Raw genomic sequence first — 18,236 nt, forward strand, 5'->3', positions numbered from 1 at the left:
CGAGAGAGAGAAAGAGAGAATTAGAGAGAGCATACTTAAATTCACACAGGACACCGGATAAGACAGGAGAAGTACTCCAGATATAACAAACTGACCCTAGCCCCCCGACACAAACTACTGCAGCATAAATACTGGAGGCTGAGACAGGAGGGGTCAGGAGACACTGTGGCCCCATCCGATGAGACCCCCGGACAGGGCCAAACAGGAAGGATATAACCCCACCCACTTTGCCAAAGCACAGCCCCCACACCACTAGAGGGATATCTTCATCCACCAACTTACCATCCTGAGACAAGGCCGAGTATAGCCCACAAAGATCTCCGCCACGGCACAACCCAGGCAGGAAGATCACATCAGTGACTCAACCCACTCAAGTGACGCACCCCTCCTAGGGACGGCATGAAAGAGCACCAGTAAGCCAGTGACTCAGCTCCTGTAATAGGGTTAGAGGCAGAGAATCCCAGTGGAAAGAGGGGAACCGACCAGGCAGAGACAGCAAGGGCGGTTCGTTGCTCCAGAGCCTTTCCGTTCACCTTCACACTCCTAGGCCAGACTACACTCAATCATATGACCCACTGAAGAGATGAGTCTTCAGTAAAAACTTAAAGGTTGAGACCGAGTTTGCGTCTCTCACATGGGTAGGCAGACCATTCCATAAAAATTGAGCTCTATAGGAGAAAGCCCTGCCTCCAGCTGTTTGCTTAGAAATTCTAGGGACAAGTAGGAGGCCTGCGTCTTGTGACCGTAACGTACGTGTAGGCATGTACGGCAGGACCAAATCAGAGAGATGGGTAGGAGCAAGGCCATGTAATGCTTTGTAGGTTAGCAGTAAAACCTTGCCTTGACAGGAAGCCAGTGGAGGGATTCTAGCACTGGAGTAATATGATCACATTTTGGGGTTCTAGTCAGGATTCTAGCAGCCGTATTTGGCACTAACTGAAGGTTATTTAGTGCTTTATCCGGGTAGCCGGAAAGTAGAGCATTGCAGTAGTCTAATCTAGAAGTAACAAAAGCATGGATTCATTTTTCTGCATCATTTTTGGACAGAAAGTTTCAGATTTTTTAAATGTTATGTAGATGGAAAAAAGCTGTCCTTGAAACAGTCTTGATATGTTCGTCAAAAGAGAGATCAGGGTCCAGATTAACGCTGAGGTCCTTCACAGTTTTATTTGAGACGACTGTAAAACCATTAAGATTAATTGTCAGATTCAACAGAATATCTCTTAGGGCTACCTGCCATCGTCCCTCGGAGACGAGGCCATTCCCAAAAATATTTCATACAATTTCATATTGCATTCAGTGTTTTGTTGTTCATTCAGCCTGTTCTCTTGCTTTTTCTCTCAATCTCCCTCACTCTTTTCTGCTGTGTCACTGCTTATCTACGTTGAGATGGGGTGATGCTCTGGTAACCAGGGGCAACGCTGGCAGAGCACCGAGTACTGTACCCTGGGATACATGCAAATCTTCTCCTGCTCTTTCTTTCACCGCCTTTCTCTCCTTTCTTTCGTTGTCTCTCTTTCCCTCTACTCTTTCTTTATATTTTTGTTGTCGTCTCTCCTTTCTTTTTCTCTCTCACTCATTTGCATTGGGTATGATTCCAATTTCCAAAACATTGTATGCTCATTTGCATTGATCCGGAGGATGTTTATTGTCATGTTGAAAAGGTTTCAAAGTGATATTAACTGACTGTGTGTTTGTAATGTGTGTGTATCTCTCTAGGTGTGGGACTATGAGGCAGGGGACTTTGAGCGGACACTGAAGGGCCATACAGACTCTGTCCAGGACATCTCCTTTGACCAGACGGGCAAGCTGCTGGCTTCCTGTTCTGCAGACATGACCATCAAGCTGTGGGACTTCCAGGGCTTCGAGTGCATCCGCACCATGCACGGTGAGGGGCTGAGTGTGTGTGTGTGTGTGTTCCTCCAAGTGGTATAACAGCATAACAAGCACTACCTACCTCAGGATTTATGTTTTGGCGCCGGACAATGTGACCAGCAAGATTAGAATTAACTGGACATCCATATGTATATACAGTAATAAAGCACTACTTCAAAATATAATATTATTTGCAAACTACTTGTCCTATAGGCTTTTTGTTTGAAAATGTTAGGCCTCTTCAATTGAGCCTAGGCATGAACATTTTTAATTAGGCCTAATAAATAACAAAACATGACTGTCTGCGAACAGCAGGGCCAGCAGGTCATGGCTTAAAGCGATCCAGCTTTTGTCAAATAACGTCATATTTGACTTTTCATTGCATGTTAGGATAATTAACATAACCGAATAATCCTAACCGACTAAGGCTAGGAAAAGGTAAGGGTAACGGAGTTGGGGTTATCTAAAATGCAAAGAAAATCTACTTTTGACGTTCATTTGACAAAAGCTGGATCCCTTCTAGCCATGATTGAGCCGTGGTATATGCCTAAAGGCCGAGATAATCAGGAGATACCTCACCACACCTTTTTGTTTACTCACAAAACCGGAGAGTAACCTCTGTCTGGTGAAGTCCACAAAGCATATTGCATGTGACAAACCGCTACAGCATGTCCTAAAGCCGGCATTTACCGGCTAACAGAAACCCTGACCTACCTACACTGTTAGTGTACTTACATGGTTCCTACCATAGAAATAGAATTCTAGCAGAATTCTAGCCCACCAATTAAGACAATCCACAGCCTCCCACCTAATATCGTACCGAAGCAGGGTTGATCTCAAATGAGTTTTGATTTATATCGCACTGAAGCCTCTGGAGATCACTTGACAGATGCTTTCCTCTCAAGTTTACCAATACCCAAGCTAACAGATGCAGTGAGAATGGGTCTTGATAAACCATTTACCACTTCAGAATTTTTACCGGGACCAGACGGGTTCTCAGCTGAATTTTAAGACATTTTCTAAACAACTCCGTCCACTACTAGCTTCAGCCTACTCCCACTGCTTTGATAAATCTCTATACCCCAGACTTTTTATCATGCCACTATATCACTCATCCTAAAGAAAGATAAGGACCCTCTCTTGCTTTTGGATTGGATATTAAGCTAAAACCCTAGCACTTACCTTCCATAATTAAAGGATTAATTAAAAACAGGCATTATTGTTCAAATTTGAGACACCTGTTTAATATTATACAGTGCATTCAGAAAGTATTCAGGTCCCTTGACTTATTCCACATTTTGTTATAATACAGCCTTTTTCTAAAATGGATGAAATGCATTTTTTCTCCCATCAATCTACACAAAATAACCCATAATGACAAAGTGAAAACGGGTTTTAAGACATTTTTGCAAAAAAATTAAATAATAATATTTACAAAAGTATTCAGACCCTTTGCAATGAGGGGCGGCAGGGTAGCCTAGTGGTTAGAGCGTTGGACTAGTAACCGGAAGGTTGTGAGTTCAAACCCCCGAGCTGACAAGGTACAAATCTGTCGTTCTGCCCCTGAACAGGCAGTTAACCCATTGTTCCTAGGCCGTCATTGAAAATAAGAATTTGTTCTTAACTGACTTGCCTGGTTAAATAAAGGTTAAATAAAAAAATAAAAAAATAAAAAGACTAGAAATTGAGCTCCGGTGCATCCTGTTTCCATTGATCATCCTTGATGTTTCTACAACTTGATTTGAGTCCATCTGTTCAATTGATTGGACATGATTTGGAAAGGCACACACCTGTCTATATAAGGTCTCACAGTTGACAGTGCATGTCAGAGCAAAAACCAAGTCATGAGGTCGAAGGAATTGTCCGTAGAGATCCGAGACAGGATTGTGTCGTGACACAGATCTGGGAAATGGTACCAAAAAATGTCTGCAGCATTGAAGATCCCCAAGAACACAGTGACCTCCATCATTCTTAAATGGAAGAAGTATGGAACCACCAAGACTCTTCATAGAGCTGGCCGCCCAGCCAAACTGAACAAACTATAGCCTTTCCATATCATGTCCAATCACTTGAATTTACCGCAGGCTCCCAAGTTGTTAAAACAGCTCAAGGATGATCAATGGAAACAGGATGAGCTCATTTTCGAGTCTCATATCAAAGGGTTTGAATACTTATGTAAATACCTTCTGTTTTTTTGTTTTTTTCTAAAAACCTGTTTGCGATGTCATTATGGGGTATTGTGTGTAGTTTGAATCGGGGGAAAATGTTTTTAAGACGTTTTTAGAATAAGTCTGTAACTTAACAAAAAGTGAGTCTGAATACTGGTTGTCTGTTACCTGCCATTTTAAAGACCTAAAGGCAACCTTTAAGAAGGTACTAGAACTTGACTTTGAGCGCTGGTTGCTTCTTCCCTTTTATCTGGATGCATAAATACTGTGAAAATTAATGTCTTACAAAGGTTTATCGCTGATTTCATTCTTTTTTTCTTTTCTTTTTTACAATATACACATGCAACAAGTTCAAAGATTTTACTGAGTAACAGTTCATATTCAGTGGCAAGAAAAAGTATGACCCTTTTGGATTGACCTGGATTTCTGCATAAATTGGTCATCAAATGTGATCTGATCACAACAATAGACAAACATAGTGTGCTTAAACTAATAACACACACATTATTAACTATATTGAAAACATAATTTAAACATTCACAGTGTAGGTTGGAAAAAGTATGTGAACCCCTTTTTATTTTATTTTTTTTACCTTTATTTAACCAGGCAAGTCAGTTAAGAACAAATTCTTATTTTCAATGACGGCCTGGGAACAGTGGGTTAACTGCCTGTTCAGGGGCAGAACGACAGATTTGTACCTTGTCAGCTCGGGGGTTTGAACTCGCAACCTTCCGGTTACTAGTCCAACGCTCTAACCCCTAGGCTAATGACTTCTCCAAAACCTAATTGGAGTCAGGAGTCCGCTAACCTGGAGTCCAATCAATGAGACGAGAATGTAGATGCTGCCTTGCACTATAAAAAACACTCACAAAACTTGAGTTTGCTATTCACGAGGCGTTGCCTGATGTGAACCATCTCAGAAGACCTAAGATTAAGAATTGTTGACTTGCATAAAGCTGGAAAGGGTTACAAAATTATCTCTAAAAGCTTTGATGTTCATCAGTCCACGGCAAGACAAATTGCCTGTAAATGGTGAAAGTTCAACACTGTTGCTACTCTCCCTAGGAGTGGCCGTCCTGCAAAGATGACTGCAAGAGCAGAATGCTAAATGAGGTTAATAAGAATCCTAGTGTCAGCTAAAGACTTACAGAAATCTCTGGAACATGCTAACATCTCTGTTAACGAGTCTACGATACGTAAAACACTAAACAAGAATGGTGTTCATTGGAGGACACCACGGAAGAAGCCACTGCTGTCCAAAAAAAACATTGCTGCACGTCTGAAGTTTGCAAAAGAGCATCTGGATGTTCCACAGTGCTACTGGCAAATTATTCTGTGGACAGATGAAACTACAGTTGAGTTGTTTGGAAGGAACACACACCACTATGTGTGGAGGAAAAAATGGCACAGCACTCCAACAACAAAACCTCATCCCAACTGTAAAGTTTGGTGGATGGAGCATCATGTTTTGGGGCTGCTTTGCTGCCTCAGGGCCTGGACAGCTTGCTATCAATGAAATGCATTTCCAAGTTTATCAAGACATTTTGCAAGAGAATGTTAGGCTATCTGTCCGCCAATTGAAGCTCAACAAAAGTTGGGTGATGCAACAGGACAACAACACAAAAGTAAATCAACAACAGAATATCTTCAATAGAAGAAAATACGCCTTCTGCAGTGGCCCAGTCAGTCCTGACCTCAACCCGATTTGAGATGCTGTGGCATGACCTCGAGAGCAGTTCACACCAGACATCTCAAGAATATTGCTAAACTGAAACGGTTTTGTAAAGAGGAATGGTCCAAAATTCCTTCTGACCGCTGTGCAGGTCTGATCCACAACGGCAGAAAACGTTTGGTTGAGGTTATTGCTGCCAAGGGAGGGTCAACCAGTTATTAAATCCAAAAGTTCACATACCCTGCACTGTGAATGTTTACACTGTGTGTTCAATAAAGACAAACATATATAATTGTTTTTATTAGTTTAAGCAGACTGTGTTTGTCTAATGTTGTGACCTACATGATAATCCAATCAAATGTTATGACCAATTTATGCAGAACTCCAGGTATTTCTACAGGGTTCACATACTTGCTCTTGCCACTGTACATAAATAAGTCAATTGAAATAAGTTACTTATGTGAAATCCATAGATTAGGGTCTGACTGATAATACAGATATACCTCTGGTCACAGATACCGTAAAAAAATAAACAAGTAGGGGCGTGGATCAGAAAACCAGTCATCTGATGTGACCACCATTTGCCTCATGCAGTGTGACACATCTACTTCGCATCTCAGGCTGTTGATTGCGGAATGTTGTCCCTCTCTTCAATGGCTGTGCCAAGTTGTTGAATATTGGCGGGAACTGGAATGCGCTGTTGTATACGTTGATCCAGAGCATCCCAAACATGCTCAATGGGTGACATGTCTGGTGAGTATGAAGGACATGGAAGAACTGGGACATTTTCAGCTTGACACGGGGCCGTGCATTATTATGCTGAAAAATGTGATGGCGGCAGATGAATGGCATGACAATGTGCCTCCAGAAATTATTTAGTTGTGCAAACCCACAGTTTCATCAGCTGTCTGGGTGGCTGGTCTTGGATGCTTCCGAAAATGAAGAAGCCTGATTGGAGGTCCTGGGTTGGCGTGGTTACACGTGGTCTGCAGTTGTGAGGCCGGTTGGACGTGCTGACAAATTCTCTAAAACGACTTTTTAGGCAGAGAAATTAACATAATTATCTGGCAACATCTCTGGTGGCCATTCCTGCAGTCAGCATGCCAATTGCACACTCCCTCAACTTGAGACAGCTGTGGCATTGTGTTGTGTGCATATTTTTGCAGCCTTTTATTGTCCATAGCACAAGGTGCACCTGTGTAATGATCATGCTGTTAAATCACCTTCTTGATATTCCACACCTGTCACGTGTTGCATTTATATTTTAGTTCAGTATATATGGAGAAATGTTGCAATCATGATTTGTTATCTGTAATGATTATGATAAATTAGGTGTTTGTTGCGCACTGTTGGCATAGGTCTAAATACGCAAACTTTTTTTCTTCAATGTGGGCCTGTTCTAAATATTATATTTGTTTTCATTCGAGTACTTGAATATATGTACTGAACAGGTCAAAAAAAACTGTTGAATGCCCATCCCTATTTTGGCCAAGTGTTTTTTCAACATTGTCTGTAATTTTTGGAGTCCGTGTATAATTGTGCCCCTGCTGGCCTTTTTTTGGTCCACCACCTACTGGTTTAATGGTGTCCAGGCCAGTGCAGCTGGTTTTTCTATAAGATACTTGTAGTTCTTGAGTGGAAAAAGGTCCACCCTCCATTGCAGTCAATGGCTGCAGTATTTGATTGACTTTTTAAAACTGGAAAAATATGTTATTTATAAAAAGGGAAAACAATTGTATTTCATTCCACAGTAGACCTACTAAGACCAAACCCTCCTTTCGACTTTTGACATTAGTTAATTTATTTTCAAATATTTAATTTGCCTCCATTATGTGTGGATGGCTTGGTCCCGCTGAGAATCTGCTACCATACCTGTCCATACATCTTTGAGCTGTGCTTCTTGGTCCTTGCCCTCGGGACCCATCAAACCTTTCATTGGAGTTCGATGTATGAAAGGGGGGGGGGGGGGGGTGCACCCCTTTCGGTCCCCGGGACAACAGAAGCACTGCCGTCTAACAATGTGAAAATGTCCAAATCCTTACATGTACATAACCCATCTAAAGATACAGTGCATTTGGAAAGTATTCCGACCATCCTGAGCGTCATAGCAAAGGGTCTGAATACTTATTTACGTAAGGTATTTTTTTAATACGTTTCTAAAAACCTGTTTTTGCTTTGTCATTATGGGATATTGTGGCGATTCAGGAAAAACGTATTTTATCCATTTCAGAATAGGGCAGTAACGTAGGAATGTTGAAAAATTCAAGGGGTCTGAATACTTTCCGAATGCATTGTATCTAACTGAAGTTATCTGAAATTGTAAACCATGAAATATGTGTTATTTTTATACAGTGGGGAGAACAAGTATTTGATACACTGCCGATTTTTCAGGTTTTCCTACTTACAAAGCATGTAGAGGTCTAATTTTTTATCATAGGTACACTTCAACTGTGAGAGATGGACTCTAAAACAAAAATCCAGAAAATCACATTGTATGATTTTTAAATAATTAATTAGCATTTTATTTATTACACTTCAACTGTGAAATGCAAATTAATTACTTAAAAATCATACAATGTGATTTTCTGGATTTTTGTTTTAGATTCCGTCTCTCACAGTTGAAGTGTACCTATGATAAAAAATTAGACCTCTACATGCTTTGTAAGTAGGAAAACCTGCAAAATCGGCAGTGTATCAAATACTTGTTCTCCCCACTGTATACATACACATACAGTACCAGTCAAAAGTTTGGAACACACCTACTCATTCCAGGGTTTCTTTACTGTTTTCTGCAATATAGAATAATAGTGAAGACATCAACACTATGAAATAGCACACATGGAATCAAACAAATCAAAATATATTTTAGATTCTTCAAAGTAGCCACCCTTTGCCTTGATGACAGCTTTGCACACTCTCTCAACCAGCTTCATGAGGAATGCTTTTCCAACAGTCTTGAAGGAGTTCCCACATATGCTGAGCACTGGCTGCTTTTCCTTCACTCTTTGGTCCAACTCATCCCAAACCATCTCAATTGGGTTGGGTGATTGTGGAGGCCAGGTCATCTGATGCAGCACTCCATCAATCTCTCCTTATTGGTGAAATAGCCCTAACACAGCCTGGCGGTGTGTTTTGGGTCATTTGTCCTGTTGAAAAACAAATGATAGTCCCACTAAGCGCAAATCAGATGGGATGGCGTATCGCTGCAGAATGCTGTGGTAATCATGCTGGTTAAGTGTGCCTTGAATTCTACAGCATACAATGGCATCCAACTTTGTGGCAACAGTTTGGGGAAGGCACTTTCTGTTTCAGCATGATGATGCCCCGTGCACAAAGCGAGGTCCAAAGATAAATGGTTTGTTGAAAATCGGTGTGGAAGAACTTGACTGGTCTGCACAGAGACCTGACCTCAACCCCATCGAACACCTTTGGGATGAATTGGAACGTCGACAGCGAGCCAGGCCTAATCATCCGACATCAGTGCGGGACCTCACTAAGGTTCTTGTGGCTGAATGGAAGCAAGTCCCCGCAGCAACATTTCAACATCTAGTGGAAAGCCTTCCCAGAAGAGTAGAGGCTGTTATAGCAGCAAAGGGGGGACCAACTCCATATTAATGCCCATGATATTGGAATTAAATGTTCGAGCATTTGTCCTTATACTTTGGTCATGTAGTGTACAGTGCCTTGCGAAAGTATTCGGCCCCCTTGAACTGTTTTAACCTTTTGCCACATTTCAGGCTTCAAACATAAAGATATAAAACTGTATTTTTTTGTGAAGAATCAACAACAAGTGGGACACAATCATGAAGTGGAACGACATTTATTGGATATTTCAAACTTTTTTAACAAATCAAAAACTGAAAAATTGGGCGTGCAAAATTATTCAGCCCCCTTAAGTTAATACTTTGTAGCGCCACCTTTTACTGCGATTACAGCTGTAAGTCGCTTGGGGTATGTCTCTATCAGTTTTGCACATCGAGAGACTGACATTTTTTCCCATTCCTCCTTGCAAAACAGCTCGAGCTCAGTGAGGTTGGATGGAGAGCATTTGTGAACAGCAGTTTTCAGTTCTTTCCACAGATTCTCGATTGGATTCAGGTCTGGACTTTGACTTGGCCATTCTAACACCTGGATATGTTTATTTTTGAACCATTCCATTGTAGATTTTGCTTTATGTTTTGGATCATTGTCTTGTTGGAAGACAAATCTCTGTCGCAGTCTCAGGTCTTTTGCAGACTCCATCAGGTTTTCTTCCAGAATGGTCCTGTATTTGGCTCCATCCATCTTCCCATCAATTTTAACCATCTTCCCTGTCCCTGCTGAAGAAAAGCAGGCCCAAACCATGATGCTGCCACCACCATGTTTGACAGTGGGGATGGTGTGTTCAGCTGTGTTGCTTTTACGCAAAACATAACGTTTTGCATTGTTGCCAAAAAGTTCAATTTTGGTTTCATCTGACCAGAGCACCTTCTTCCACATGTTTGGTGTCTCCCAGGTGGCTTGTGGCAAACTTTAAACAACACTTTATGGATATCTTTAAGAAATGGCTTTCTTCTTGCCACTCTTTCATAAAGGCCAGATTTGTGCAATATACGACTGATTGTTGTCCTATGGACAGAGTCTCCCACCTCAGCTGTAGATCTCTGCAGTTCATCCAGAGTGATCATGGGCCTCTTGGCTGCATCTCTGATCAGTCTTCTCCTTGTATGAGCTGAAAGTTTAGAGGGACGGCCAGGTCTTGGTAGATTTGCAGTGGTCTGATACTCCTTCCATTTCAATATTATCGCTTGCACAGTGCTCCTTGTGATGTTTAAAGCTTGGGAAATCTTTTTGTATCCAAATCCGGCTTTATACTTCTTCACAACAGTATCTCGGACCTGCCTGGTGTGTTCCTTGTTCTTCATGATGCTCTCTGCGCTTTTAACGGACCTCTGAGACTATCACAGTGCAGGTGCATTTATACGGAGACTTGATTACACACAGGTGGATTGTATTTATCCTCATTAGTCATTTAGGTCAACATTGGATCATTCAGAGATCCTCACTGAACTTCTGGAGAGAGTTTGCTGCACTGAAAGTAAAGGGGCTGAATAATTTTTCACGCCCAATTTTTCAGTTTTTGATTTGTTAAAAAAGTTTGAAATATCCAATAAATGTCGTTCCACTTCATGATTGTGTCCCACTTGTTGTTGATTCTTCACAAAAAAATACAGTTTTATCTCTTTATGTTTGAAGCCTGAAATTTGGCAAAAGGTCGCAAAGTTCAAGGGGGCCGAATACTTTCGCAAGGCACTGTATGTATGAAACATGACCTGAAATCCCTGAATAAATATTTCTAAAAAGAAATAGAATTATTCTATATAATTTGGTTACTACTATGTAATTACTGTAAAGTGGAACTGTTTCTTTTGTATTAAGTTTACTGATATCTCTTTCCCTCTCTCCGCCGTCTGTTTCAGGTCATGACCATAACGTGTCGTCTGTAGCCATCATGCCCAACGGAGACCACATAGTCTCCGCCTCCAGAGACAAGACCATCAAAATGTGGGAGGTGGCCACTGGGTGAGACACACAAACACACTTATCGAATGATGTAAAAAGGGCTTTATAAATACATTTGATTGACTTCTCACTTATCAGGTGCTGAAATACTTAATCTCATGTTTTATTAATCTAGTGGCAGACACATTCTGGTGTTGCAAAATGTCTCGTATATGAGTGTTGCTGTAGTAGTGAATGTATATAACTCTTGAGTGTTTTCTTTCTCTAGGTATTGTGTAAAGACATTTACAGGCCACAGGGAGTGGGTGAGGATGGTCCGGCCCAACCAGGATGGTTCTCTTATCGCCAGCTGTTCCAACGACCAGACGGTGCGTGTGTGGGTGGCCACCTCCAAGGAGTGTAAGGCTGAGCTGCGAGAGCATGAACACGTGGTGGAGTGTATCGCCTGGGCCCCCGATACCGCTCACCCTACCATCCTGGAGGCTACCAGCTCGGAGGTGAGGAGAACCTCTATGTACACACACTAACCCTAATCCTGACTCAGTAACCCAGCGTTTCCCAAACTCTGTCCTGGGGACCCCAAGGGTTGCACATTTTGTTTTTCACCTAGCACTACACAGTTGATTCAAACTAATCAATTAATCATCATGCTTTCATTATTTGAATCAGCGGTATAGTGCTAGAGCAGAAAACAAAGCATGCACCCCTTGTGATCCCCAGGACCGAGTTTGGGAAACACTGCAGTAACCCTATTTGTGACCCGTTTCAGGAAACTTGGCGTATGTCGCAAGTATCAACTTCACAAGAGAGCCATTTGAATGTTATTCATTTTTTATCAAAATGCTTTTTTGGGCAGAAATACCATCTTGAACATGTAAACTTTCATGTGCCTTAATAACAAACTTGTATGCCATCTGTAAATACGAATACAATTGTTACATTACAAGCCTTGTTGATTAAGCACACAGAAAAATCCAGCAACCTTCCCACTAGCCATTATTGACTGAGATAATGAGTGGGCTGGACATGCAGAAAGAGGAGTTTGAATTGGTCTGCCATATAGAAGGCTTCGGTCTATTTGAGCTGGTCAGTCTGTGTTGGTAATCCTGTCGAACGCAGCTTTTTTTAAATGTATTGTGTAGTGGAGCTGCATAAGTGTTGCTCTCCACTTCCTGGAGGATCAAGTTTTGAAATCAGTGGAATTAGAGTATGATAGTTAAAGAGATGGAGGAAACACCTGTCTCCGGATTACATCACCAAACTAAGGGCAACCGTGGTATGGTCTTCATGACAGGGAGACACGTCCATGCACGATGATGTATACAGGTAAGATAGTCTAGCTAGCTATGTTTTCAGATATTAATTTTCACATTTTGACAGAAAGTGGTTGAACTTTCAAAGCAGAATTACTTTCCCATTGTTCCACAAAAAATCAGTGTATGATGTACCATTTTGTCTCTACTATCCAATGTAAAAAAACACAATTTAAAATGTTGCTACATAAGACCAAATCCAGATGGTGAGTCACATTTGGTTAGGGTTGCAAAGATTTGGTAACTCTACCAAAATTCCCAGGTTTACCAGAAATCCTGGTTGGACGATTTCCAGAATCAGGCAGGAATAAGCAGGAAATCCGTAAGCCTCCAACCAGGGTGTCTGTGAAACCTGGAATTTAAAGACTCTCTGGTGGTGTCTTTGAAAACCAGTGAACATAGTACCAGAGCTCAACCAATAAGATAGCAGATTTTTTTTAAAGGCATATTTTTGGCGCTTTATTGGATAGAGAAGAGACAGTAGAACGATGATTTTTGGTGCAATAGCAGTGGGCTGGATTCAAATCCATGTGACAGCGGTAAATGTGATCCAGAGGCCAATAGGCCACAAGATTGCAGGATTTTAACCAGGAGAAATGAAAAGGGCAGCTAGTGTCAAACCATTCTGTAACCCTCCGTAATTATCTAGATATTAATTTCAAAACCTTGGGTACTTTTGTAGGTTAACAATGTAACGGTGCATACACACTTGTTTTTAAATGATGAGCATATTCTCTCTCCCCCTCCTTCTTTCTCTCTCTGTAGAGTAAGAAGAATGGGAAGTCTGGTCCGTTCCTTCTCTCTGGCTCTAGAGATAAGACCATCAAGATGTGGGACATCAGCACTGGCATGTGCCTTATGACTCTGGTGAGTGTGTGTGTGTGTGTGTGTGTTACCTCCTAATCAGGTAACCCGATTGGTTTCCAGTGTTTTTTTTTCACAGGTTGGTCTAGTACAGTGTTTCCCAACGCCGGTCCTCAAGTACCCCCAACCGTACACATTTTCATTGTAGCCCCAGACAAACACACCTCATTCAACTCAAGGGTTTGATGATTAAGTTGAATCGGGTGTGCTTGTTTGGGCATACAATAAAACATGTACTGTTGGGGGTACTCGAGGACTGGAGTTGGGAAACACTGGTGTAGTGTGTGTAACGTGTTCTATCCTCCGTCTAGGTGGGTCATGATAACTGGGTGCGTGGTGTGTTGGTGCACCCTGGAGGCAGGTTCATAGTGAGCTGTGCTGATGATAAGACTCTGAGGATCTGGGACTACAAGAACAAGCGCTGCATGAAGACCCTGTGTGCCCACGAACACTTTGTTACCTCTCTGGGTAAGAGTGTGTTTGTATCCACGTGTCTGTGGGCATTCCCTCACATTGTTGTACGTCTCGTCACAACCACCTGTTTCTGTGTGTAATCTCCAACACACTTCTGCCAGTTCCACAGTTCTGCCTCCACCCAGTCCATCTTCCATTGTCTCTTACATCTGTATCTCTGTCTTCCAGATATGCACCGGACTGCTCCATACGTGGTAACAGGCAGCGTTGATCAGACAGTCAAAGTGTGGGAGTGTCGCTGAGTCTGCCCTGCAACCTCCCTATCCTCATCCTCCTCTCTACCCCACAACCACCTCTTTTCCCAAAAACTCACCGCAGCCTCCTCCTTTATCCCCCCCAAACAGCGCCCTATAACCCCCCCCTATCCTACCCTGTCTCTTTGACACTCACCTAAGCCCCAACTCTCGCACTCCATACCATGGTTACCCAGGCTCTCCGCCCTGCCCTGTTCAAATAAATATTGTCCTTTTATGTAAATTATTCTGGATATAGAGTACGCTTAATAAATGTTACACACTAACACACACATTCTCTCTCACACACACACTAAAAGAGAAAAGTATTCCTTGCATGGTGAATTCACCCAAAACTTGTATACTGTAAATTTGCATACCGTTGTCATGACGTCCTGATGGGGGGGTAAATGGTTTGTGTTCTGTCCCAGTGGATGCTGGGTAATTGTGACACAGTGCACGCAACCCAATCACGTATGTCCTTTAAGGGTTTTATTTAGTATCTTGCCTCCGCTGTTATAGTCTGACGCTACCTGGGAGAGAGGGAAGGAGAGGAGTGTGAAAGAAGGAAGAGAGGATGAAGTGGGGAGGAGAAGGAGTAGAATACAAGATGTGGGGGGGGGGAGCGGGGGACATAAAATAGAAATTAACATTTAGTCCTTTAGTTGAAGTGACAAAGTGTGTGCGCGTTTGTTCATCTGCGTGCGTGCAATGCGTACTGTACGTGTGTACATAGGATAACCTCTTATCATTATCTCTCTCTCTCTGTGTGGTCGTCTGTTTATACAGATGTAGAGAAGTGTGGAGGCAAGGCTTCTTTCCCTCTGTTTTTACTCCCTCTCTTTCTGACTGACCGACTGGCTTCTAGTAGCTACTCATAGGAGTATGCTCACTAAGTTCTGTGCGCTCGCTCGCTATTTCTCTCTTTTCATATACACATACACTCATACTCACACAGATGCACATACACACGCACAGTAAAATTGTGTATCAATATATCTGGATGTCATTGTTTGCACCATAATTAAAAAATAAAAATCTGTAAATACAACATTGGCCTTGTTTTTTATTTTTTTTTAAATCAATGTTGTACAAGTTTTGCACAGCTTCAGGACGCCAAACTACAGTACCGGCCAAGTTTGGACACCTACTCATTTATGCGTTTTTCTTTATTTGTACTATTTTCTACATTGTAGAATAATATTGAAGACATCAAAACTATGAAATAACACATGGAATCGTGTAGTAACCAAAAACGTGTTAAACAAATCAAAATATATTTTAGTTTCTTCAAAGTAGCCACCCTTTGCCTTGATGACAGCTTTGCACACTCTTGACATTCTCTCAACCAGCTTCACCTGAAATGCTTTTCCAACAGTCTCGAAGGAGTTCCCACATATGCTGAGCACTTATTGGCTGCTTTTCCTTAGTCCCACTCAGTGCAAACCAGATGGGATGGCGTATCGCTGCAGAATGCTTTGGTAGTGTAATGGGAATTTCAATGTTTGTGCTTTTCTTAAAACTCATTTCTGTGTTCTAATAACCAATGGATGTGTTCATGCAAGTGACTGATTTAACGAATCCTCACTTAACAGTATCTGGAATTTGGCAGTACGCCCAGACCTTATTTTGAGAACGAGAACAAAATATATCTGTTTCAAGGTCTCGGCTTGGAGAGAAGAAGCCTTGTGCGGTATTGGTCTGTCACATGTTATGAAACAAAACGGTAATGATTAATGAATTATGCTAAATCATGCATATATATAACTTGTCTGTGTATAGCCGTATATAAGACAACTGCTGGGTTTGCCTAAAGTGAGCTCCTGATTTACATGTACCATGGTGCATTGAGTTGATTGGAACCTCTCCAGCGCACTGACCAATAAAGGATGATTCATTTAAGATTGACTTTGAGTGTCCCTGTGTAAGAATTTCCATGACCGTAGCCATACTGGTTATGTGTGCCTTGAATTCTAAATAAATCACTGACAGAGTCACTAGCAAAGCACCACCACTTTGTAGCAATTTGACCATGAAGGCCTGATTCACGCAGTCTCCTCTGAACAGTTGATTTTGAGATGTGTCTGTTACTTAAACTTTGTGACGCATTTACAGTGGGGCAAAAAAGTATTTAGTCAGCCACCAATTGTTTAAGTTCTCCCACTTAAAAAGATGAGAGAGGCCTGTAATTTTCATCATAGGTACACTTCAACTATGACAGACAAAATGAGAAACAAAATCCAGAAAATCATATTGTAGGATTTTTAATGAATTGATTTGCCAATTATGGTGGAAAATAAGTATTTGGTCACCTACAAACAAGCAAGATTTCAGGCTCTCACAGACCTGTAACTTCTTATTTAAGAGGCTCCTCTGTCCTCCAATCGTTACCTGTATTAATGGCACCTGTTTTACCTTGTTATCAGTATAAAAGACACCTGTCCACAACCTCAAACAGTCACACTCCAAACTCCACTATGGCCAAGACCAAAGAGCTGTCAAAGAACACCAGAAACAAAATTGTAGACCTGCACCAGGCTGGGAAGACTGAATCTGCAATAGGTAAGCAGCTTGGTTTGAAGAAATCAACTGTGGGAGCAATTATTAGGAAATGGAAGACATACAAGACCACTGGTAATCTCCCTCGATCTGGGGCAACACGCAAGATCTCACCCCGTGGGGTCAAAATGATCACAAGAACAGTGAGCAAAAATCGCAGAACCACCTAGTGAATGACCTGCTGAGAGCTGGGACCAAAGTAACAAAGCCTACCATCAGCAAGGGCATTGAAGATGAAACGTGGCTGGGTCTTTCAGCATGACAATGATCCCAAACACACCGCCCGGGCAACAAATGAGTGGCTTCGTAAGAAGCATTTCAAGGTCCTGGAGTGGCCTAGCCAGTCTCCAGATCTCAACCCCATAGAAAATCTTTGGAGGGAGTTGAAAGTCCGTGCTGCCCAGCAACAGCCCCAAAACATCACTGCTCTAGAGGAGATCTGCATGGAGGAATGGGCCAAAATACCAGCAACAGTGTGTGAAAACCTTGTGAAGACTTACAGAAAACGTTTGACCTCTGTCATTGCCAACAAAGGGTATATAACAAAGTATTGAGATAAACTTTTGTTATTGACCAAATATGTATTTTCCACCATAATTTGCAAATAAATTCATTAAAAATCCTACAATGTGATTTTCAGGATTTTTTTTTCTCATTTTGTCTGTCATAGTTGAAGTGTACCTATGATGAAAATTACAGGCCTCTTCTTTTTAAGTGGGATAACATGCACAATTGGTGGCTGACTAAATACTTTTTTGCCCCACTGTATTTAGGCTCCAGTCTGAGGTGCAGTTAATTGTCGATTTCTGAGGCTGGTAACTAATGAACTTCTCCTCTGCAGCAGAGGTAACTCTGGGTCTTCCTTTCCGGTGGCGGTCCTCATGAGAGCCAGTTTCATCATAGCGCTTTATGGTTTTTGCGACTGCACTTGCACTTTTAAGAAACTGTCATTTCTCTGTTATTTGAGCTGTTCTTGCCATAATATGGACTTGGTCTTTTACCAAATAGGGCTATCTTCTGTATACCACCCCTACCTTGTCACAACACAACTGTTGGGCTCAAACGCATTAAGAAGGCAAGAAATTCCACAAATTCACTTTGAACAAGGCACACGTTAATTCTAATGCTTTCCAGGTGACTACCTCAATATTTGTATTTATTTATTTCACCTTTAACTATGCAAGTCAGTAAAGAACAAATTCTTATTTACAATGATGGCCTAAAATGCCTCATGAAGCTTGCGAAAATGCCAAGATTGTACAAAGCTGGCATCCAGTCAAAGGGTGGCTACTTTGAAGAATCTCAAATATAAAATATATTTTGATTTGTTGAACACTTTTTTTGGTTACTACGTGATTCCATATGTGTTATTTTATAGTTTTGATGTCTTCACTACTATTCTGCAATGTAGAAAATAGTAAAACATTAAGAAAAACCCTTGAATGAGTGGGCGTGTCCAAATTTTCAGGTCACCTTATTAATAATGCACCGTTCACTGCTCAAACACACCTGCTCACTCCCTCCCTCACTCACCCACAGAGCTATTACTGTATCAAGGAGGACCGTATCTTGGCAA

General features: G+C 41.6%; 1 protein-coding gene across 8 annotated transcripts in view; it reads left to right on the plus strand.

Annotated features, from left to right (window-relative positions):
- The window catches only part of LOC110490107 (lissencephaly-1 homolog B), a 50,577-nt gene extending 35,425 nt beyond the window's left edge, over window positions 1-15,152 (plus strand). For 7 of the 8 annotated variants that reach the window (XM_021563276.3, XM_021563277.3, XM_021563278.3 and 4 more), the window contains 6 exons: window positions 1,720-1,888; window positions 11,175-11,277; window positions 11,486-11,714; window positions 13,296-13,397; window positions 13,706-13,862; window positions 14,037-15,152. In XM_021563276.3, the coding sequence (XP_021418951.1) occupies window positions 1,720-1,888; window positions 11,175-11,277; window positions 11,486-11,714; window positions 13,296-13,397; window positions 13,706-13,862; window positions 14,037-14,110 (834 nt within the window). In that variant the 3' untranslated portion in view covers window positions 14,111-15,152. Of the gene's footprint in view, window positions 1-1,432; window positions 1,590-1,719; window positions 1,889-11,174; window positions 11,278-11,485; window positions 11,715-13,295; window positions 13,398-13,705; window positions 13,863-14,036 lie in introns of those variants that run through there. The other variant, XM_090200181.1, reaches the window with a different exon arrangement.
- The last annotated feature ends 3,084 nt before the right edge of the window (window positions 15,153-18,236 follow it).

The sequence above is a fragment of the Oncorhynchus mykiss genome, chromosome 15 (assembly GCF_057628025.1).
Source record: "Oncorhynchus mykiss isolate SJ-2025 chromosome 15, ASM5762802v1, whole genome shotgun sequence".
NCBI lineage: Eukaryota > Metazoa > Chordata > Actinopteri > Salmoniformes > Salmonidae > Oncorhynchus > Oncorhynchus mykiss.